Here is a 23,551-nt window from a genome sequence, read left to right on the forward strand (position 1 = left end):
CACACACACACACACACACTGGACACACACACACACACACACACACACACTGGACACACACACACACACTGGACACACACACACTGGACACACACACACACACTGGACACACACACACTGGACACACACACACACACACACACACACTGGACACACACACACACACACACTGGACACACACACACACACACTGGACACACACACAAACATCTGACCCGTTTCCATTAATCTGAATCAATCCGTTCTCCTGTTTTAGAAAGATAATTTGTAAAAAGCAAGACGAGCCTGGAGAGTATATGAGCCGCTGTAGGGAAAGTAAAAAGGAACAGGAATTAAATAATGTTACCTTGTAGAAGAGAGTGTGAAAAATGGTGTTACCTAACAGAGTAATTGCTGGTTTGATTTCCTATAATTAACATGAAGTGTAAAGGAGAACAGTTAAACAACTGTCTCCTCTCCTATCTCTCTGTCAGCTGGTACTGAACTGTATTCTGGGATATGTCTGTCTCCTCTCCTATCTCTCTGTCAGCTGGTACTGAACTGTATTCTGGGATATGTCTGTCTCCTCTCCTATCTCTCTGTCAGCTGGTACTGAACTGTATTCTGGGATATGTCTGTCTCCTCTCCTATCTCTCTGTCAGCTGGTACAGAACTGTATTCTGGGATATGTCTGTCTCCTCTCCTATCTCTCTGTCAGCTGGTACAGAACTGTATTCTGGGATATGTCTGTCTCTCCTATCTCTCTGTCAGCTGGTACTGAACTGTATTCTGGGATATGTCTGTCTCTCCTATCTCTCTGTCAGCTGGTACTGAACTGTATTCTGGGATATGTCTGTCTCTCATATCTCTCTGTCAGCTGGTACTGAACTGTATTCTGGGATATGTCTGTCTCCTCTCCTATCTCTCTGTCAGCTGGTACTGAACTGTATTCTGGGATATGTCTGTCTCTCCTATCTCTCTGTCAGCTGGTACTGAACTGTGGTCTGTCATTGTGATTCTGTTTGTTGTATAAGGGTGGCAAAATCACAGAAACTTCCCAAATTCCCAGTTTTTTTTTTGTTGTGGTTGGAGGATTCCCAGAATCAGGAAGGGAACTCAACTCTAATTTCCGATAAACCCGGGAAGTCGGATGAAGTTTTCAGCCGAGCAGCAATCTCACAGGCTTTCCCTCTCCTGTAGGATGCTGACAAGAACATCATCAAATGGCTGAAGGAACGCGGTCGTCTGGTCAACAGCGGCTCTTTCAAGCATAGCTACCCTTTCTGTTGGAGGTCAGTCTTCCTTAGTAACTCGCAAGAAAACACTTCCTAGTAGGTCTGTCTTATGACCTTCCCACTGACCTCCCAGATGGGTCGAAGAGAAGATCTTCCCTCCCTCTTCTCTTCCTCTCCTCCTCTACCTCTCCTCTCTTCCTCTCCTCCTCTACCTCTCTTCCTCTCCTCTACCTCTCTCTCTTCCTCTCTTCCTCTCCTCTACCTCTCTCTTCCTCTCTTCTACCTCTCCTCTCTTCCTCTCCTCTACCTCTCTCTTCCTCTCCTCTACCTCTCTCTCTTCCTCTCTTCTACCTCTCTCTTCCTCTCCTCTACCTCTCTCTCTTCCTCTCTTCTACCTCTCTCTCTTCCTCTCCTCCTCTCCTCTACCTCTCCTCTACCTCTCTCTCTTCCTCTCCTCTACCTCTCTCTCTTCCTCTCCTCTACCTCTCCTCTCTACCTCTCCTCTACCTCTCTCTCTTCCTCTCTCTCTTCCTCTCCTCTACCTCTCTCTCTTCCTCTCCTCTACCTCTCTCTCTTCCTCTCCTCTACCTCTCTCTCTTCCTCTCCTCTACCTCTCCTCTCTTCCTCTCTCTCTTCCTCTCTTCCTCTCCTCTACCTCTCCTCTCTTCCTCTCCTCTACCTCTCCTCTCTTCCTCTCCTCTACCTCTCCTCTCTTCCTCTCCTCTACCTCTCCTCTCTTCCTCTCTTCTTCTCTCTCTTCCTCTCCTCTACCTCTCTTCCTCTCTTCCTCTCTCTCTTCCTCTCCTCTACCTCTCCTCTACCTCTCTCTCTTCCTCTCCTCTACCTCTCTCTTCCTCTCCTCTACCTCTCTCTCTTCCTCTCCTCTACCTCTCTCTCTTCCTCTCCTCTACCTCTTCCTCTCCTCTACCTCTTCCTCTCTTCCTCTCCTCTACCTCTTCCTCTCCTCTACCTCTCCTCCTCTCCTCTACCTCTGTCTTCTTCCTCTCCTCTACCTCTCTCTCTTCCTCTCCTCTACCTCTCCTCTCTCTCTTCCTCTCCACTACCTCTCTCTCTTCCTCTCCTCTCTTCCTCCTCCTCCTCTACCTCACCCTCTACGTCTGACACTACTTTAGCTACTTTGAAGAATCTCAAATAGAAAATATATTTTGATTTGTTTAACACTTTCTTGTTGTTAAGGTTACGACATGATTCCATATGTGTTATTTCATAGTGTTGATGTCTTCACTATTATTCTACAATGTAAACAAAATAAATAAATAAAAACCTTGTAATTTCCGGACTATAAGCCGCTACTTTATTCCCACGCTTTGAACCTCGCGGTTTATCCAATGACGTGGCTAATTTATGGATTTTTCCCGCTTTCAAAAAAACTGAGCACCATCACATAATGCCGTGTTTAGTTTTAAAGCCTATTTATTTTTGTTACAAGCCGTGTTTAGTTTTAAAGGCCTATTTATTTTTGTTACAAGCCGTGTTTCGTTTAAAGGCCTATTTATTTTTGTTACAAGCCGTGTTTCGTTAAAGCCTATTTATTTTTGTTACAAGCCGTGTTTCGTTTAAAGGCTGTGTAACAAAGGTTGTTTCAATGCGGCTTATTTATGTACATTTATAAAATATATATATATATTCAGGTGCGCTTAATAGTCTAGCAATTACGGTAGGTGTGTCCAAACTTTTGATTGGTTGTGTGTAATATATGTTTGGAATGAGTAGGTGTGTCCGAACTTTTGATTGGTTGTGTGTAATATATGTTTGTATCCTACAGATCTGACACTCCTCTGATCTACAAGGCTGTTCCCAGCTGGTTTATTCGGGTTGAACACATGGTGGAGAAGCTGCTGGAAAACAATGACAAATGCTACTGGTACAATATCCTCATTACTTCTGTCCTACTGGTACGACCCGTTACAAGACCCAATATCCTCATTACTTCTGTCCTACTGGTACGACCCGTTACAAGACCCAATATCCTCATTACTTCTGTCCTACTGGTACGACCCGTTACAAGACCCAATATCCTCATTACTTCTGTCCTACTGGTACGACCCGTTACAAGACCCAATATCCTCATTACTTCTGTCCTACTGGTACGACCCGTTACAAGACCCAATATCCTCATTACTTCTGTCCTACTGGTACGACCCGTTACAAGACCTAATATAAGTCCTACTGGTACGACCTGTTACAAGACCTTAATATCCTCATTACTTCTGTCCTACTGGTACGACCCGTTACAAGACCTAATATAAGTCCTACTGGTACGACCTGTTACAAGACCCAATATCCTCATTACTTCTGTCCTACTGGTACATTCAAGTCCTACTGGTAAGACCTGCTATCTACTGCATATTACCATGCAGAGACAGTCAAGTCCTACTGCTAAGACCTGCTATCTACTGCATATTACCATGCAGAGACAGTCAAGTCCTACTGCTAAGACCTGCTATCTACTGCATATTACCATGCAGAGACAGTCAAGTCCTACTGCTAAGACCTGCTATCTACTGCATATTACCATGCAGAGACAGTCAAGTCCTACTGCTAAGACCTGCTATCTACTGCATATTACCATGCAGAGACAGTCAAGTCCTACTGCTAAGACCTGCTATCTACTATATATTACCATGCAGAGACAGTCAAGTCCTACTGCTAAGACCTGCTATCTACTGCATATTACCATGCAGAGACAGTCAAGTCCTACTGATAAGACCTGCTATCTACTATATATTACCATGCAGAGACAGTCAAGTCCTACTGCTAAGACCTGCTATCTACTGCATATTACCATGCAGAGACAGTCAAGTCCTACTGCTAAGACCTGCTATCTACTATATATTACCATGCAGAGACAGTCAAGTCCTACTGCTAAGACCTGCTATCTACTGCATATTACCATGCAGAGACAGTCAAGTCCTACTGCTAAGACCTGCTATCTACTGCATATAGCCTACCTATATAGACCCGAGGCTCCGTACAGACGGTGTGATGCCTCCGGAGGACAAATCCAGCTCCGTGCGCCCCCATTTTCACTACGTTTGGGGTCACTTACCCATTTCCTTGTTTTTGAAAAAGCTTATTTTGTTGTCCATTTAAAATAACATCAAATTGATCAGAAATACAGTGTAGACATCGTTAATGTTGTAAATGACTATTGTAGCTGGAAACGGCTGATTTTTAATGGAATATCTACTTAGGCGTACAGAGGCCCAATGGCACGGTGTGTTAGCTAATCCAAGTTTATCATTTTAAAAGGCTAATTGATCATTAGAAAACCGTTTAAAACCAATAAAGCTTGATTTGTCCTCCGGAGGCTCAACACCGTCTGTACGGAGCCTCAGGTCCGCATACCGGATCGAGCACTCTGTCGCAGCAGCCAAACCCCTCCATCTACACTGTCATACCAAACCTCTCCATCTACACTGTCATGCCAAACCCCTCCATCTACACTGTCATGCCAAACCCCTCCATCTCCATCTACACTGTCATGCCAAACCCCTCCATCTCCACTGTCATGCCAAACCCCTCCATCTACACTGTCATGCCAAACCCCTCCATCTCCCATCTACACTGTCATACCAAACCCCTCCATCTCCATCTACACTGTCATGCCAAACCCCTCCATCTCCATCTACACTGTCATGCCAAACCCCTCCATCTACATCTACACTGTCATGCCAAACCCCTCCATCTACACTGTCATGCCAAACGCCTCCATCTCCATCTCCACTGTCATGCCAAACCCCTCCATCTCCACTGTCATGCCAAACCCCTCCATCTCCATCTACACCGTCATGCCAAACCCCTCCATCTCCACTGTCATGCCAAACCCCTCCATCTCCATCTCCACTGTCATGCCAAACCCCTCCATCTCCATCTACACTGTCATGCCAAACCCCTCCATCTCCATCTACACTGTCATGCCAAACCCCTCCATCTCCATCTACACTGTCATGCCAAACCCCTCCATCTCCATCTACACTGTCATGCCAAACCCCTCCATCTCCACTGTCATGCCAAACCCCTCCATCTCCACTGTCATGCCAAACCCCTCCATCTCCATCTACACTGTCATGCCAAACCCCTCCATCTCCACCTACACTGTCATGCCAAACCCCTCCATCTCCACCTACACTGTCATGCCAAACCCCTCCATCTCCATCTACACTGTCATGCCAAACCCCTCCATCTCCATCTACACTGTCATGCCAAACCCCTCCATCTACACCGTCATGCCAAACCCCTCCATCTCCATCTACCCTGTCATGCCAAACCCCTCCATCTCCATCTACCCTGTCATGCCAAACCCCTCCATCTACACCGTCTTGCCAAACCCCTCCATCTACACCGTCATGCCAAACCCCTCCATCTCCATCTACACCGTCATGCCAAACCCCTCCATCTCCATCTACACTGTCATGCCAAACCCCTCCATCTCCATCTACACTGTCATGCCAAACCCCTCCATCTCCATCTACACTGTCATGCCAAACCCCTCCATCTCCATCTACACTGTCATGCCAAACCCCTCAATATGCCAAACCCCTCCATCTACCCTGTCATGCCAAACCCCTACATCTCCATCTACACTGTCATGCCAAACCCCTCCACCTACATACACTCCATACATCATGATATTCTCAGCTACAGGGATCTGTACTGAGGATACTTCTGGTTCTTTGTGAGATGGCCTCTCTTCTTGTCGATTATAGCTAGTGTCCTGGTGATTATAGCTAGTGTCCTGGTGATTATAGCTAGTGTTGATTATAGCTAGTGTCCTGTAGATTATAGCTAGTGTTGATTATAGCTAGTGTCCTGTTGATTATAGCTAGTGTTGATTATAGCTAGTGTCCTGTTGATTATAGCTAGTGTTGATTATAGCTAGTGTCCTGTTGATTATAGCTAGTGTCCTGTTGATTATAGCTAGTGTTGATTATAGCTAGTGTTGATTATAGCTAGTGTCCTGTTGATTATAGCTAGTGTTGATTATAGCTAGTGTTGATTATAGCTAGTGTCCTGGTGATTATAGCTAGTGTCCTGGTGATTATAGCTAGTGTCCTGTTGATTATAGCTAGTGTCGATTATAGCTAGTGTCCTGGTGATTATAGCTAGTGTCCTGGTGATTATAGCTAGTGTCCTGGTGATTATAGCTAGTGTCCTGGTGATTATAGCTAGTGTCGATTATAGCTAGTGTCGTGTTTGATTATAGCTAGTGTCCTGGTGATTATAGCTAGTGTCCTGGTGATTATAGCTAGTGTCCTGGTGATTATAGCTAGTGTCCTGGTGATTATAGCTAGTGTCGTGTCGATTATAGCTAGTGTCGATTATAGCTAGTGTCGTGTTGATTATAGCTAGTGTCCTGGTGATTATAGCTAGTGTCCTGGTGATTATAGCTAGTGTCCTGGTGATTATAGCTAGTGTCCTGGTGATTATAGCTAGTGTCCTGGTGATTATAGCTAGTGTCGATTATAGCTAGTGTCCTGTTGATTATAGCTAGTGTCCTGTTGATTATAGCTAGTGTCGATTATAGCTAGTGTCCTGGTGATTATAGCTAGTGTCGATTATAGCTAGTGTTGATTATAGCTAGTGTCCTGTTGATTATAGCTAGTGTTGATTATAGCTAGTGTTGATTATAGCTAGTGTTGATTATAGCTAGTGTTGATTATAGCTAGTGTTGATTATAGCTAGTGTTGATTATAGCTAGTGTCCTGGTGATTATAGCTAGTGTCCTGGTGATTATAGCTAGTGTCCTGGTGATTATAGCTAGTGTCCTGTTGATTATAGCTAGTGTCCTGTTGATTATAGCTAGTGTCCTGTTGATTATAGCTAGTGTTGATTGTAGCTAGTGTCGTGGTGATTATAGCTAGTGTCCTGTTGATTATAGCTAGTGTCGATTATAGCTAGTGTCCTGGTGATTATAGCTAGTGTCGATTATAGCTAGTGTCCTAGTGATTATAGCTAGTGTCGTGTTGATTATAGCTAGTGTTGATTATAGCTAGTGTTGATTATAGCTAGTGTTGATTATAGCTAGTGTTGATTATAGCTAGTGTCGTGGTGATTATAGCTAGTGTCGTGGTGATTATAGCTAGTGTCGTGGTGATTATAGCTAGTGTCCTGGTGATTATAGCTAGTGTCCTGGTGATTATAGCTAGTGTCCTGTCGATTATAGCTAGTGTCCTGTCGATTATAGCTAGTGTCCTGGTGATTATAGCTAGTGTCCTGGTGATTATAGCTAGTGTCCTGGTGATTATAGCTAGTGTCCTGGTGATTATAGCTAGTGTCCTGGTGATTATAGCTAGTGTCCTGGTGATTATAGCTAGTGTTGATTATAGCTAGTGTCCTGGTGATTATAGCTAGTGTCCTGGTGATTATAGCTAGTGTCCTGGTGATTATAGCTAGTGTCCTGGTGATTATAGCTAGTGTCCTGGTGATTATAGCTAGTGTCGATTATAGCTAGTGTCGATTATAGCTAGTGTCGTGTTGATTATAGCTAGTGTTGATTATAGCTAGTGTTGATTATAGCTAGTGTTGATTATAGCTAGTGTTGATTATAGCTAGTGTTGATTATAGCTAGTGTCCTGGTGATTATAGCTAGTGTCCTGGTGATTATAGCTAGTGTCGATTATAGCTAGTGTCCTGTTGATTATAGCTAGTGTCGATTATAGCTAGTGTCCAGGTGATTATAGCTAGGATTATAGCTAGTGTTGATTATAGCTAGTGTCCTGGTGATTATAGCTAGTGTTGATTGTAGCTAGTGTCGTGGTGATTATAGCTAGTGTCCTGTTGATTATAGCTAGTGTCGATTATAGCTAGTGTCCTGGTGATTATAGCTAGTGTCGATTATAGCTAGTGTCGTGTTGATTATAGCTAGTGTTGATTATAGCTAGTGTTGATTATAGCTAGTGTTGATTATAGCTAGTGTTGATTATAGCTAGTGTTGATTATAGCTAGTGTCGTGTTGATTATAGCTAGTGTCGTGGTGATTATAGCTAGTGTCCTGGTGATTATAGCTAGTGTCCTGGTGATTATAGCTAGTGTCCTGTCGATTATAGCTGGTGTCCTGTTGATTATAGCTAGTGTCCTGTTGATTATAGCTAGTGTCCTGGTGATTATAGCTAGTGTCCTGGTGATTATAGCTAGTGTCCTGGTGATTATAGCTAGTGTCCTGGTGATTATAGCTAGTGTCCTGGTGATTATAGCTAGTGTTGATTATAGCTAGTGTCCTGTTGATTATAGCTAGTGTCCTGGTGATTATAGCTAGTGTTGATTATAGCTAGTGTCCTGGTGATTATAGCTAGTGTCCTGGTGATTATAGCTAGTGTCGATTATAGCTAGTGTCGATTATAGCTAGTGTCGTGTTGATTATAGCTAGTGTTGATTATAGCTAGTGTTGATTATAGCTAGTGTTGATTATAGCTAGTGTTGATTATAGCTAGTGTTGATTATAGCTAGTGTTGATTATAGCTAGTGTTGATTATAGCTAGTGTTGATTATAGCTAGTGTTGATTATAGCTAGTGTTGATTATAGCTAGTGTTGATTATAGCTAGTGTTGATTATAGCTAGTGTTGATTATAGCTAGTGTTGATTATAGCTAGTGTTGATTATAGCTAGTGTCGTGTTGATTATAGCTAGTGTCCTGGTGATTATAGCTAGTGTCCTGGTGATTATAGCTAGTGTCGATTATAGCTAGTGTCCTGTTGATTATAGCTAGTGTCGATTATAGCTAGTGTCCAGGTGATTATAGCTAGGATTATAGCTAGTGTTGATTATAGCTAGTGTCCTGGTGATTATAGCTAGTGTCCTGTTGATTATAGCTAGTGTCCTGGTGATTATAGCTAGTGTCCTGGTGATTATAGCTAGTGTCCTGGTGATTATAGCTAGTGTCCTGGTGATTATAGCTAGTGTCCTGGTGATTATAGCTAGTGTCCTGTTGATTATAGCTAGTGTCCTGGTGATTATAGCTAGTGTCCTGGTGATTATAGCTAGTGTCCTGGTGATTATAGCTAGTGTCCTGGTGATTATAGCTAGTGTCGATTATAGCTAGTGTCGTGTTGATTATAGCTAGTGTCGTGTTGATTATAGCTAGTGTTGATTATAGCTAGTGTCGTGTTGGTTATAGCTAGTGTCGTGTTGGTTATAGCTAGTGTCGTGTTGATTATAGCTAGTGTCCTGGTGATTATAGCTAGTGTCCTGGTGATTATAGCTAGTGTCCTGGTGATTATAGCTAGTGTCCTGTTGATTATAGCTAGTGTCCATTATAGCTAGTGTCCTGGTGATTATAGCTAGTGTCCTGGTGATTATAGCTAGTGTCCTGGTGATTATAGCTAGTGTCCTGGTGATTATAGCTAGTGTCCTGGTGATTATAGCTAGTGTCCTGGTGATTATAGCTAGTGTTGATTATAGCTAGTGTTGATTATAGCTAGTGTTGATTATAGCTAGTGGCCTGTTGATTATAGCTAGTGTCGTGTTGATTATAGCTAGTGTTGATTATAGCTAGTGTCGTGTTGATTATAGCTAGTGTCGTGTTGATTATAGCTAGTGTCGTGTTGATTATAGCTAGTGTCGTGTTGATTATAGCTAGTGTCCTGGTGATTATAGCTAGTGTCCTGGTGATTATAGCTAGTGTCCTGGTGATTATAGCTAGTGTCCTGGTGATTATAGCTAGTGTCCTGGTGATTATAGCTAGTGTCCTGGTGATTATAGCTAGTGTCCTGGTGATTATAGCTAGTGTCCTGGTGATTATAGCTAGTGTCCTGGTGATTATAGCTAGTGTCCTGGTGATTATAGCTAGTGTCCTGGTGATTATAGCTAGTGTTGATTATAGCTAGTGTCCTGGTGATTATAGCTAGTGTTGATTATAGCTAGTGTTGATTATAGCTAGTGTTGATTATAGCTAGTGTTGATTATAGCTAGTGGCCTGTTGATTATAGCTAGTGTTGATTATAGCTAGTGGCCTGGTGATTATAGCTAGTGTCCTGGTGATTATAGCTAGTGTCCTGGTGATTATAGCTAGTGTCCTGGTGATTATAGCTAGTGTCCTGGTGATTATAGCTAGTGTCCTGGTGATTATAGCTAGTGTCCTGGTGATTATAGCTAGTGTCCTGTTGATTATAGCTAGTGTCCTGTTGATTATAGATAGTGTTGATTATAGATAGTGTTGATTATAGATAGTGTTGATTATAGCTAGTGTCGTGTTGATTATAGCTAGTGTAGTGTTGATTATAGCTAGTGTCGTGTTGATTATAGCTAGTGTCGTGTTGATTATAGCTAGTGTCGTGTTGATTATAGCTAGTGTCGTGTTGATTATAGCTAGTGTCGTGTTGATTATAGCTAGTGTCGTGTTGATTATAGCTAGTGTCGTGTTGATTATAGCTAGTGTCGTGTTGATTATAGCTAGTGTCGTGTTGATTATAGCTAGTGTCGTGTTGATTATAGCTAGTGTCCTGGTGATTATAGCTAGTGTCCTGGTGATTATAGCTAGTGTTGATTATAGCTAGTGTTGATTATAGCTAGTGTCCTGGTGATTATAGCTAGTGTCCTGTTGATTATAGCTAGTGTCGATTATAGCTAGTGTCTTGGTGATTATAGCTAGTGTCCTGGTGATTATAGCTAGTGTCCTGGTGATTATAGCTAGTGTCCTGGTGATTATAGCTAGTGTCCTGGTGATTATAGCTAGTGTCCTGGTGATTATAGCTAGTGGCCTGTTGATTATAGCTAGTGGCCTGTTGATTATAGCTAGTGGCCTGTTGATTATAGCTAGTGTCCTGGTGATTATAGCTAGTGTCCTGGTGATTATAGCTAGTGTCCTGGTGATTATAGCTAGTGTTGATTATAGCTAGTATCCTGTTGATTATAGCTAGTGTTGATTATAGCTAGTGTTGATTATAGCTAGTGTCCTGTTGATTATAGCTAGTGTTGATTATAGCTAGTGTTGTGTCGATTATAGCTAGTGTCGATTATAGCTAGTGTCGTGTTTGATTATAGCTAGTGTCCTGGTGATTATAGCTAGTGTCCTGGTGATTATAGCTAGTGTCCTGGTGATTATAGCTAGTGTCCTGGTGATTATAGCTAGTGTCGTGTCGATTATAGCTAGTGTCCATTATAGCTAGTGTCCTGGTGATTATAGCTAGTGTCGTGTCGATTATAGCTAGTGTCGATTATAGCTAGTGTCCATTATAGCTAGTGTCCTGGTGATTATAGCTAGTGTCCTGGTGATTATAGCTAGTGTCCTGGTGATTATAGCTAGTGTCGATTATAGCTAGTGTCGATTATAGCTAGTGTCGATTATAGCTAGTGTCGATTATAGCTAGTGTCCTGTTGATTATAGCTAGTGTCCTGGTGATTATAGCTAGTGTCCTGGTGATTATAGCTAGTGTCCTGGTGATTATAGCTAGTGTCCTGGTGATTAATTTAATTTCAACCCTTAATTATTTGACGTTCTATTTGATGTAAATTACATTTCATAGCACTGTATTTTGATCTGACTTTTATTATGGAGTTGATGGGTGGAAATGAAGTCTTCACAGAATGTATGGTTAAAATATATATATATTTATTACCGAGCTAATTTGTGTTATTTTTAGAATCAGACTTGGTACATCTGTATTGGACTATACACACTGCAGGGAAATGTCAGCTCTGGGGCCGTGTGGCTCTGGGGCCGTGTGGCTCTGGGGCCGTGTGGCTCTGGGGCCGTGTGGCTCTGGGGCCGTGTGGCTCTGGGGCCGCGTGGCTCTGGGGCCGCGTGGCTCTGGGGCCGCGTGGCTCTGGGGCCGCGTGGCTCTCTGTAGAGGTTGGATAGCCCCGTTCCTTCAGCACGAGACCGCACAGGACAGCAGCACACTGCAAATTCTCCATTTAGGATGGCTAGAGAGGGTGGTAGTGGGCAGAAATAATTCCATTGATTTAAATAGAAATGCCTCTCACAAATGGGAATTGATGAACTCATTGGACTACTAGAGGTACCTGATGCCATTTACAAGGATGTATTCTCCTGTGGCTGGGATGGGAGCGGCTTGGCCCCAAAAAAAGGCTTCTGTCCCAAATGGCACACTAGTCCCTTTGTAGTGCACTAGGTTTAACATGGGCCTGGTCAACAGTAGTGCACTAGGTTTAACATGGGCCTGGTCAACAGTAGTGCACTAGGTTTAACATGGGCCTGGTCAACTGTCGTGCACTAGGTTTAACATGGGCCTGGTCAACAGTAGTGCACTAGGTTTAACATGGGCCTGGTCAACAGTAGTGCACTAGGTTTAACCTGGGCCTGGTCAACAGTAGTGCTCTAGGTTTAACATGGGCCTGGTCAACAGTAGTGTACTAGGTTTAACCTGAGCCTGGTTTACAGTAGTGCACTATACAGGGAATAGGGTACCATTTGGGACACAAAGTCAAAGGAGAGAAGATACCTGGATGGGGAAGTTTTTTAACCTTGAAGAAAAAAATGCATCTCTGTTTATTTAGAAAATGATCTAGAGGCCAGCTGGATATAGTCAATGCCACTGTGTGCTAGTTTCTTTCTGAGTTGTTTTACATATTAGAAAGACTAACTTTATATTTAATCACTGAGATTTACGTTAGGTCATAAGTGTTAATGAGTCCTTGGTCCCAATTCTCCAGTCCTTTTTCCCTGATGTGTGCACTACCCCACACAGATTTAAAAGCGTATGATTGGGACACAAGGGGATTGTTAGTTGTGTTACTTGTCAGGATGTCGGCCATTTTGTGTCATGGCAAATGTAGTTCAGTGAAATGGAGTCAGTCCCATCCCATTTCTTTATCGCTCTTTTTGGGCATTTTCTACTGTAAAATGAACCGTTCGTTCATGGTAGGAATGAGACCCAAAGATACAGACCGAGAAGATATGAGACCATAGTAACATCTTCATGGGATTTCCAGACGTTTCTGTTGGCCTTTTTTTTGGTTGAGTTCAGGCCAGTCTGCTCCCCAGGTGAAAGATGACCTCACCAGTTCAGATCAGACCAGTTCAGATCAGACCAGTTCAGTTCAGATCAGACCAGTTCAGCCAACTAGAGATATCTAATAGAGGATCAGACCAGATCAGTTCAAGACCAGACCAGTTCAGATCAGACCAGTTCAAGACCAGATCAGACCAGTTCAGTTCAGACCAGTTCAGACCAGTTCAGTTCAGACCAGTTCAGATCAGACCAGTTCAGCCAACTAGAGATATCTAATAGAGGCCAGATGGATGAAGACATGCTGTTGCCTGCTAGTTTCAGTGGTAGTCTTTCCAGTTCTGGCTCTTCTGTTAAATCACTGAAATTATGTTGAGTCTTCCCCTCCCTGGCTGACAGACTTGTTCAGTTATATTACATAAGGCAGTCTGTCTAGAGACATTTTTATTTTCTCTTTCTGATACAGGATAACCTCGTCTCCCCGGTCTGTCTGGTCCTCGTCTGTCTGGTCCTCGTCTGTCTGGTCCTCGTCTCCCCGGTCTGTCTGGACCTCGTCTGTCTGGATCTCGTCTGTCTGGACCTCGTCTGTCTGGACCTCGTCTCCCCGGTCTCTCTGGACCTCGTCTGTCTGGACCTCGTCTGTCTGGACCTCGTCTGTCTGGACCTCGTCTCCCCGGTCTGTCTAGACCTCGTCTCCCCGGTCTGTCTGGACCTCGTCTGTCTGGACCTCGTCTGTCTGGACCTCGTCTGTCTGGACCTCGTCTGTCTGGACCTCGTCTGTCTGGACCTCGTCTGTCTGGACCTCGTCTCCCCGGTCTGTCTGGACCTCGTCTGTCTGGACCTCGTCTGTCTGGACCTCGTCTCCCCCGTCTGTCTGGACCTCGTCTGTCTGGACCTCGTCTCCCCGGTCTGTCTGGACCTCGTCTGTCTGGACCTCGTCTCCCCGGTCTGTCTGGACCTCGTCTGTCTGGACCTCGTCTGTCTGGACCTCGTCTCCCCGGTCTGTCTGGACCTCGTCTATCTGGACCTCGTCTGTCTGGACCTCGTCTCCCCGGTCTGTCTGGACCTCGTCTGTCTGGACCTCGTCTGTCTGGTCCTCGTCTCCCCGGTCTTTCTAGACCTTGTCTGTCTAGACCTCGTCTCCCCGGTCTGTCTGGACCTCGTCTGTCTGGACCTTGTCTGTCTGGACCTCGTCTCCCCGGTCTGTCTGGACCTCGTCAGTCTGGACCTCGTCTGTCTGGACCTCGTCTCCCCGGTCTGTCTGGACCTCGTCTGTCTGGACCTCGTCTCCCCGGTCTGTCTGGACCTCGTCTGTCTGGACCTCGTCTGTCTGGACCTCGTCTCCCCGGTCTGTCTGGACCTCGTCTCCCCGGTCTGTCTGGACCTCGTCTCCCCGGTCTGTCTAGACCTCGTCTGTCTGGTCCTCGTCTGTCTGGACCTTGTCTGTCTAGACCTCGTCTCCTCGGTCTGTCTGGACCTCGTCTGTCTGGACCTCGTCTGTCTAGACCTCGTCTGTCTAGACCTCGTCTCCCCGGTCTGTCTGGACCTCTTCTGTCTGGACCTCGTCTGTCTGGACCTCGTCTGTCTGGACCTCGTCTCCCCGGTCTGTCTAGACCTCGTCTGTCTAGACCAGGGGTGTCAAACATACGGCCCGCGGGCCGGAACCGGCCCCCAAGGAGGTTCGATCAGGCCCGCAGGATAATTTGAAAGTGGAAAAAATGCATAAAAGACATGGAATTAATATTTTTAATTCGCTGCAATTCATGGATTATCCGCTAAGGGGCGCACTCTTTCCATCAGAGTAGAAGACAAGCCGCATCACTGAGACAGACTGAAAACAGCAGACGGTATCAATGCGCCATCTGCTGCTTGTTACGACGTTGTTAATACCTTGGTCTCTACCTCTCCGCTACACCCTCATTAGCCAAAATGTCGTTATCCAAACGGAGAAAAGTAGATAAGGAGTGTAGAATTTTCAAAGAAAAATGGACCACGTCCTATTTATTTACAGAGATGCACGGAAAACCTTTGTGCTTGGTGTGTTTGCAACAAGTTTCGGTATTGAAGGAATATAATATTCGACGCCACTACGAGACTCATCACAGCGAAAAATATGACGGCTTGCAAGGACAACTGAGAAGAGATAAGATTAACGAATTGCTGGCGGGTCTGCTCATTTCCCCTGTCTGAGAGATGTGTGTGTGACCAGACCTGATGCGGACATGAAACGGTACAAAGACAAAATTGCAGGACTACTGCGGGAGTTTGAGAAACGTTTTCAGGTATTTGGTGAACTTGAGACAGAATTTTCAGTTTTTCGCTCACCTTTCACAGTTAAAGCTTCTGATCTGCCGGTCGAAATTCAGCTAGAGATAATTGATTTGCAGTGTGATGCAGATTTGAAGGGCAAATTTGCCTCTGTAGGTCTGGACAGATTTTATCAGTATCTACTACCAGGGTACCCCAAATTAACAGCCCTGGCTGCTAAAATTTTGTGCATGTTTGGGACAACCTACCTTTGTGAACAAATTTTCTCAGTGATGAATATCAATAAAACAAAAAATGCGTTCAAGGCTCACAAACAAGCACTTAAATGACATTCTGAAAGTGACAGCTAGTCAGGACATGACACCTGGTGTTGATGCACTTGTACAGGCCAAAAGATGCCAAGTTTCAGGAACAAATACAAGTCCAGACTAGACTAACACCTTTAAAATGCTGCCTTAGATACTGTTTGCATTGAAAGAATACAGCTCTGTGAAGATGAATCCTTACTGTGGTGATTTAAAAAATGTGCACTTTAATGTTAGTCAGCAGCTTCAAAACAAAAGTTGTGTGATGGAATTCTACTGTTCATACAACTCCATACATTTTCAATTTCGTGGAGCAGTGTAGCAGAGTATGGTATAATTTTAATGGTCCGGCCCACTTGACATCTCCCTAGGCCGTATGTGGCCCACGATGCGAAATGAGTTTGACACCCCTGGTCTAGACCTCGTCTCCCCGGTCTGTCTAGACCTCGTCTGTCTGGACCTCGTCTGTCTGGACCTCGTCTCCCCGGTTTGTCTAGACCTCGTCTCCCCGGTCTGTCTAGACCTTGTCTGTCTAGACCTCGTCTCCCCGGTCTGTCTGGACCTCGTCTGTCTGGACCTCGTCTCCCCGTTCTGTCTGGACCTCGTCTGTCTGGACCTCGTCTGTCTGGTCCTCGTCTCCCCGGTCTTTCTAGACCTTGTCTGTCTAGACCTCGTCTCCCCGGTCTGTCTGGACCTCGTCTGTCTGGACCTTGTCTGTCTGGACCTCGTCTCCCCGGTCTGTCTGGACCTCGTCTGTCTGGACCTCGTCTCCCCGGTCTGTCTGGACCTCGTCTGTCTGGGTCCTGAATAGGGAATAGGGTGCCATTTGGGGCTTATGTTTTGTTTATCATTGATCTGATTCTCCATCAAGCTAACAGTGGTTCTTCCTCACCCCTCTGTCTCTCTCTCTTCCCTCACCCCTCCTCTGTCTCTCTCTCTCCCTCCCTCACCCCTCCTCTGTCTCTCTCTCTCTCCCTCCCTCACCCCTCCTCTGTCTCTCTCTCTCCCTCCCTCACCCTCCTCTGTCTCTCTCTCTCCCTCCCTCACCCCTCCTCTGTCTCTCTCTCTCCCTCCCACACCCCTCCTCTGTCTCTCTCTCTCCCTCCCTCACCCCTCCTCTGTCTCTCTCTCTCCCTCCCTCACCCCTCCTCTCTCTCTCTCTCCCTCCCTCACCCCTCCTCTGTCTCTCTCTCTCCCTCCCTCACCCCTCTGTCTCTCTCTCTCCCTCCCTCACCCCTCTGTCTCTCTCTCTCCCTCCCTCCACCCTCCTCTGTCTCTCTCGCTCTCTCTCTCCCTCCACCCTTCTGTCTCTCTCTTTCTCCACCCTTCTGTCTCTCTCTTCCTCCACCCTTCTGTCTCTCTCTCCCTCCAACCCTCTCTCTCCCTCCAACCCTCCCCTCTTCTCTCTCTGTTTCCCTCGCTGACTCACTCCTCTCCTCCCAGGGTTCCCGAGTTTGTGCGGGAGCGTCGTTTTGGTAACTGGCTGAGGGATGCGCGTGATTGGGCCGTTTCCAGGAACCGCTATTGGGGCACGCCCATCCCCCTCTGGTGCAGCGACGACTTTGAGGAGGTCAGACACACACACACACACACACACACACACAGTAACTTTAAGGAGGTCATTAAACCATCTTTCTGACACACATAGAGTTCGTGAAGTCCAGCTCTACCCTCACAGCAGTAGAACAGAGAGTCAAACCGTTTATTATTGTTCAAATAAGAAACCCTCTTTTTTTTTTTTTTCTCTGACTCAAAACATTTCGCTTTTATTATACATCAGACTAATTAATTTAATAAATGAACAAATCACTATTCACTGCTCTTCTCTGAGTCTCTTCTGCCCCTAAAATGTTTTCTAGCGTTTTTCATTGGCCGTCTCCCACTGAAACCTCGTGACTTTATCGAACCAGGGAATGGCTGGTTAGACATAACATCATGTGTTCTTAGCCGCCTCTCTGCAGCCTGAAACACCCTCTTCATTTACATGCCAGAATTGGGTTATATGATTGTGTGAAAAATTAAATGAGTAACTCTCTCTGATTTTTAAAAAGGACAGCGAGAGAGCAACAGGAGGAGCGACCTGCTTCCTAGAAATAGCAGTCTAGCTGGGTCTGTTACCAGGCGGCAGTGGTCTATGGAAGATGGGCTGGAGGAGAGGATGAGGGGGAGGGAGGGAGGGAGGGAGGGAGGGAGGGAGGAGGGAGGGAGGGGAGGAGGGAGGGGAGGAGAGAGATGGAGGAGAGAGATGGAGGGATAGAGATGGAGGGATAGAGATGGAGGGATAGAGAGGGAGGGATAGAGAGGGAGGGAGAGGAGAGGTGAGGAAAGATGGAGGGGAGAGGAGAGGAGAGATGGAGGGGGAGAGGAGAGATGGAGGGAGAGGAGAGATGGAGGGAGAGGAGAGATGGAGGCAGAGGAGAGATGGAGGCAGAGGAGAGGAGAGATGGAGGCAGAGGAGAGGAGAGATGGAGGCAGAGGAGAGGAGAGATGGAGGCAGAGGAGAGGAGAGATGGAGGCAGAGGAGAGGAGAGATGGAGGCAGAGGAGAGGAGAGATGGAGGCAGAGGAGAGGAGAGATGGAGGCAGAGGAGAGGAGAGATGGAGGCAGAGGAGAGGAGAGATGGAGGCAGAGGAGAGGAGAGATGGAGGCAGAGGAGAGGAGAGATGGATGGATGGATGGAGGAGAGGAGAGATGGAGGGAGAGGAGAGGAGAGGAGAGATGGAGGGAGGGAGGGAGAGGAGAGATGGATGGATGGAGGGAGAGGAGAGGATGGATGGAGGGAGAGGAGAGATGGAGGAGAGGAGAGAGATGGAGGATGAGAAGAGGATGAGGAGAGAGATGGAGGAGAGGAGAGAGAGAGAGATGGAGGGATGGGTGGAGGGAGAGGAGGGAGAGGAGAGATGGAGGAGAGGAGAGAGATGGAGGATGAGGAGAGGGAGGGAGAGAGATGGAGGAGAGAGAGATGGAGGGATAGAGAGATGGATGGATGGAGAGATGGAGGAGAGGAGAGAGATGGAGGATGAGGAGAGGGAGGGAGAGAGATGGAGGATGAGAAGAGGATGAGGAGAGGGAGGGAGAGAGATGGAGGAGAGGATAGAGAGATGGATGGATGGAGGGAGAGGAGAGAGATGGAGGAGAGGAGAGAGATGGAGGAGAGGAGAGAGATGGAGGAGAGGAGAGGAGAGAGCTGGAGGGAGAGGAGAGGAGAGAGATGGAGGGAGAGGAGAGAGATGGAGGGAGGCGGAGCAGAGAGGAGAGCTGGAGGGAGGGAGAGGAGAGAGATGGACGGGGGAGGAGAGAGATGGAGGGAGGGAGAGGAGAGAGATGGAGGGAGGAGAGAGATGGAGGGGGAGGAGAGAGATGGAGGGGGAGGAGAGAGATGGAGGGAGAGGAGAAAGATGGAGGGAGGCGGAGCAGAGAGGAGAGATCCATAGAATAAAACCACTTCTGGGAGAATTGGAATAAATTAAACCTGTTAACCACAGGTTCTGTCAGACCTGGGCTCTGACCGTTAACCACAGGTTCTGTCAGACCTGGGCTCTGACCGTTAATCACAGGTTCTGTCAGACCTGGGCTCTGACCGATAACCACAGGTTCTGTCAGACCTGGACTCTGACCGTTAACCACAGGTTCTGTCAGACCTGGACTCTGACCGTTAACCACAGGTTCTGTCAGACCTGGACTCTGACCGTTAACCACAGGTTCTGTCAGACCTGGGCCCTGACCGTTAACCACAGGTTCTGTCAGACCTGGGCTCTGACCGTTAACCACAGGTTCTGTCAGACCTGGACTCTGACCGTTAACCACAGGTTCTGTCAGACCTGGGCTCTGACCGTTAACCACAGGTTCTGTCAGACCTGGGCTCTGACCGATAACCACAGGTTCTGTCAGACCTGGGCTCTGACCGTTAACCACAGGTTCTGTCAGACCTGGGCTCTGACCGATAACCACAGGTTCTGTCAGACCTGGGCTCTGACCGTTAACCACAGGTTCTGTCAGACCTGGGCTCTGACCGTTAACCACAGGTTCTGTCAGACCTGGGCTCTGACCGTTAACCACAGGTTCTGTCAGACCTGGACTCTGACCGTTAAACTAAAAAGAACAAATAGAATGATATTCCAAAAATGGTCCGGAAATCAGGATGACAAATATAAATTATATTTGGACACAGTTCTATTAGAACACACCAAAAACGACACATATCTAGGACTAAATATCAGCAACACAGGTAGCTTTCACCTGGCTGTGAATGAGCTGAGAGACAAGGCAAGAAGAGCATTCTATGCCATTAAAAAGGAACATTAGAATCTGGCTCAAAATGTTCCAATCAGTTCTAGAACCAATTGCTCTATGTGGCAGTGAATTATGGGGGTCCAATCTCTAATAATGAATTTACCAAATGGGACAAACATCCAATCGAAATACTGCATGCAGAGTTTTGCAAGACTGTATCGCAAGTGCAAAGGAAAAACTCAAAATTACGCATGTAGAGCAGAATGGGGCCAATACCCCCTTCCTCGTTCGAATAGAAAAAAAGAGACATCAAATTTTACAACCATCTAAGAACAAGTGACCCCAAAACATTCCATCACACAGCTCTACAATGTCATGAGATGAAACAAGAGAAGAGTCCCCTCAGCCAGCTGGTTCTGAGGCTCAGTTCACTAACCCAAACCAACCTCATAGAGCCTCAGGACAGCACTCAGCCAGCTGGTTCTGAGGCCCAGTTCACCAACCCAAACCAACCCCGTAGAGCCTCAGGACAGCACTCAGCCAGCTGGTTCTGAGGCTCAGTTCACCAACCCAAACCAACCCCATAGAGCCTCAGGACAGCACTCAGAAAATCTGGCCCAACCAAATCATCACAAAACAAAAATATATCACCTATTGGAAAGACACCACGAAAACATCTAAGTAAACTTCAATGCTATTTGGCTCTAAACAGACAGTACATGGTGGCAGACTATCTGACCACTGTGACTGATAGAAAACTGAGGAAAACATTGACTAGGTACAGACTCAGTGAGCCCAGTCTGGCTAAAGAGACCGGTCGTCACAGACAAACCTGGCTGCCCAGAGAGGACAGTCTGGCTGTAGAGACCAGTCGTCACAGACAAACCTGGCTGCCCAGAGAGGACAGTCTGGCTAAAGAGACCGGTCGTCACAGACAAACCTGGCTGCCCAGAGAGGACAGTCTGGCTGTAGAGACCGGTCGTCACAGACAAACCTGGCTGCCCAGAGAGGACAGTCTGGCTGTAGAGACCGGTTGTCACAGACAAACCTGGCTCCCCAGAGAGGACAGTCTGGCTAAAGAGACCGGTCGTCACAGACCAACCTGGCTGCCCAGAGAGGACAGTCTGGCTGTAGAGACCGGTCATCACAGGCAAACCTGGCTGCCCAGAGAGGACAGTCTGGCTATAGAGACCGGTCATCACAGACCAACCTGGCTGCCCAGAGAGGACAGTCTGACTATAGAGACCGGTCATCACAGACCAACCTGGCTGCCCAGAGAGGACAGTCTGGCTATAGAGACCGGTCATCACAGACCAACCTGGCTGCCCAGAGAGGACAGTCTGGCTATAGAGACCGGTCGTCACAGACAAACCTGGCTGCCCAGAGAGGACAGTCTGGCTAAAGAGACCGGTCATCACAGGCAAACCTGGCTGCCCAGAGAGGACAGTCTGGCTATAGAGACCGGTCATCACAGACCAACCTGGCTGCCCAGAGAGGACAGTCTGACTATAGAGACCGGTCATCACAGACCAACCTGGCTGCCCAGAGAGGACAGTCTGGCTATAGAGACCGGTCATCACAGACCAACCTGGCTGCCCAGAGAGGACAGTCTGACTATAGAGACCGGTCATCACAGACCAACCTGGCTGCCCAGAGAGGACAGTCTGGCTATAGAGACCGGTCATCACAGACCAACCTGGCTGCCCAGAGAGGACAGTCTGACTATAGAGACCGGTCATCACAGACCAACCTGGCTGCCCAGAGAGGACAGTCTGACTATAGAGACCGGTCATCACAGACCAACCTGGCTGCCCAGAGAGGACAGTCTGGCTATAGAGACCGGTCATCACAGACCAACCTGGCTGCCCAGAGAGGACAGTCTGACTATAGAGACCGGTCATCACAGACAAACCTGGAGAGGACAGTCTGGCTATAGAGACCGGTCGTCACAGACAAACCCAGAGAGGACAGTCTGGCTATAGAGACCGGTCGTCACAGACAAACCTGGCTGCCCAGAGAGGACAGTCTGGCTATAGAGACCGGTCGTCACAGACAAACCTGGCTGCCCAGAGAGGACAGGCTGTGCTCACTCTGCTCCAGGGGAGAGGAAGAGACAGAGCTGCATTTCCTATTATTACTGTGACAAATACTCAGACCTAAGAGAATATTTATTTACCAAAATTATAATTCAATACAAAGAATTTGAAACTATAAAAGATGAAGAAAAAATCTCATATTTATTGGGTGAAAAGACAAAATGTGCAGTTTTTAGCAGCCACATATGTGTCCTCCTGCCACAACCTGAGGGACAGCCAGTGAAAAGTGTAATGTAACGTCGATAATATTTCCCATCTTGTTTTGTTTTGTCTTTCACACCAGGTCATGTGTCTTCTCAGTCGTGTTGACACTGGTCTACTACCAGGTCATGTGTCTTCTCAGTCACGTTGACACTGGTCTACTACCATGTCATGTGTCTTCTCAGTCATGTTGACACTGGGCTACTACCAGGTCATGTGTCTTCTCAGTCATGTTGACACTGGGCTACTACCAGGTCATGAGTCTTCTCAGTCATGCTGACACTGGTCCACTACCAGGTCATGTGTCTTCTCAGTCATGTTGACACTGGGCTACTACCAGGTCATGAGTCTTCTCAGTCATGTTGACACTGGTCCACTACCAGGTCATGTGTCTTCTCCAGTCATGTTGACACTGGTCCACTACCAGGTAGAGAGATGGAGGGAGAGAGATTGAGGGATGTGGAGAGGAGAGAGATGGAGGGAGGCAGAGAGGAGAGGGATGGAGGGGGAGCTGACAGGAGAGGGAGGGAGGGAGGCGGAGAGAAAAGGAGAGAGATGGAGAGGAGAAAAATGGATGGAGGCGAGAGAGAGATGGATGGAGGGGCCGGGAACTCAATCTCTTTGTCTCCCTCTCAGCTCTCTCTCCCCCATCTCCACTTTCTCTCTCCCTCAGCTCTCTGTCATGCGACACACACTGTTCGTATTTGGGCCAACTACCTTAGTTTGTTTGGAATTGGAGCAGAATTACAGACACCTGTCTGCCAGCTAGCCTTGAGCTTTATTAATCATCTGTCTGCCAGCTAGCCTTGAGCTTTATTAACCATCTGTCTGCCAGCTAGCCTTGAGCTTTATTAACCATCTGTCTGCCAGCTAGCCTTGAGCTTTATTAACCATCTGTCTGCCAGCCTTGAGCTTTATTAATCATCTGTCTGCCAGCCTTGAGCTTTATTAACCATCTGTCTGCTAGCCTTGAGCTTTATTAACCATCTGTCTGCCAGCTAGCCTTGAGCTTTATTAACCATCTGTCTGCCAGCTAGCCTTGAGCTTTATTAACCATCTGTCTGCCAGCCTTGAGCTTTATTAATCATCTGTCTGCCAGCCTTGAGCTTTATTAACCATCTGTCTTCCAGCCAGCCCAGAGCTTTAATAATCTGTCTGCCAGCCTTGAGCTTTATTAATCATCTGTCTGCCAGCTAGCTCAGAGCTTTAATCATCTGTCTGCCAGCTAGCTCAGAGCTTTAATCATCTGTCTGCCAGCTAGCTCAGAGCTTTAATCATCTGTCTGCCAGCTAGCTCAGAGCTT

General features: G+C 46.7%; 1 protein-coding gene across 1 annotated transcript in view; it reads left to right on the top strand.

Annotated features, from left to right (window-relative positions):
* LOC115127669 (isoleucine--tRNA ligase, cytoplasmic-like) overlaps positions 1-23,551 on the top strand; it is a gene marked incomplete at its 3' end in the record, with an annotated part of 75,797 nt that overhangs the window by 38,459 nt on the left and 13,787 nt on the right. Inside the window, exons 12-14 of the mRNA XM_065015493.1 lie at positions 1,180-1,271; positions 3,001-3,099; positions 17,162-17,288. Coding sequence (XP_064871565.1) covers positions 1,180-1,271; positions 3,001-3,099; positions 17,162-17,288 — 318 coding nt within the window. The remainder of the gene's footprint in view (positions 1-1,179; positions 1,272-3,000; positions 3,100-17,161; positions 17,289-23,551) is intronic.

The sequence above is a fragment of the Oncorhynchus nerka genome, unplaced genomic scaffold (genome assembly GCF_034236695.1).
Source record: "Oncorhynchus nerka isolate Pitt River unplaced genomic scaffold, Oner_Uvic_2.0 unplaced_scaffold_1403, whole genome shotgun sequence".
NCBI classification, from domain to species: domain Eukaryota; kingdom Metazoa; phylum Chordata; class Actinopteri; order Salmoniformes; family Salmonidae; genus Oncorhynchus; species Oncorhynchus nerka.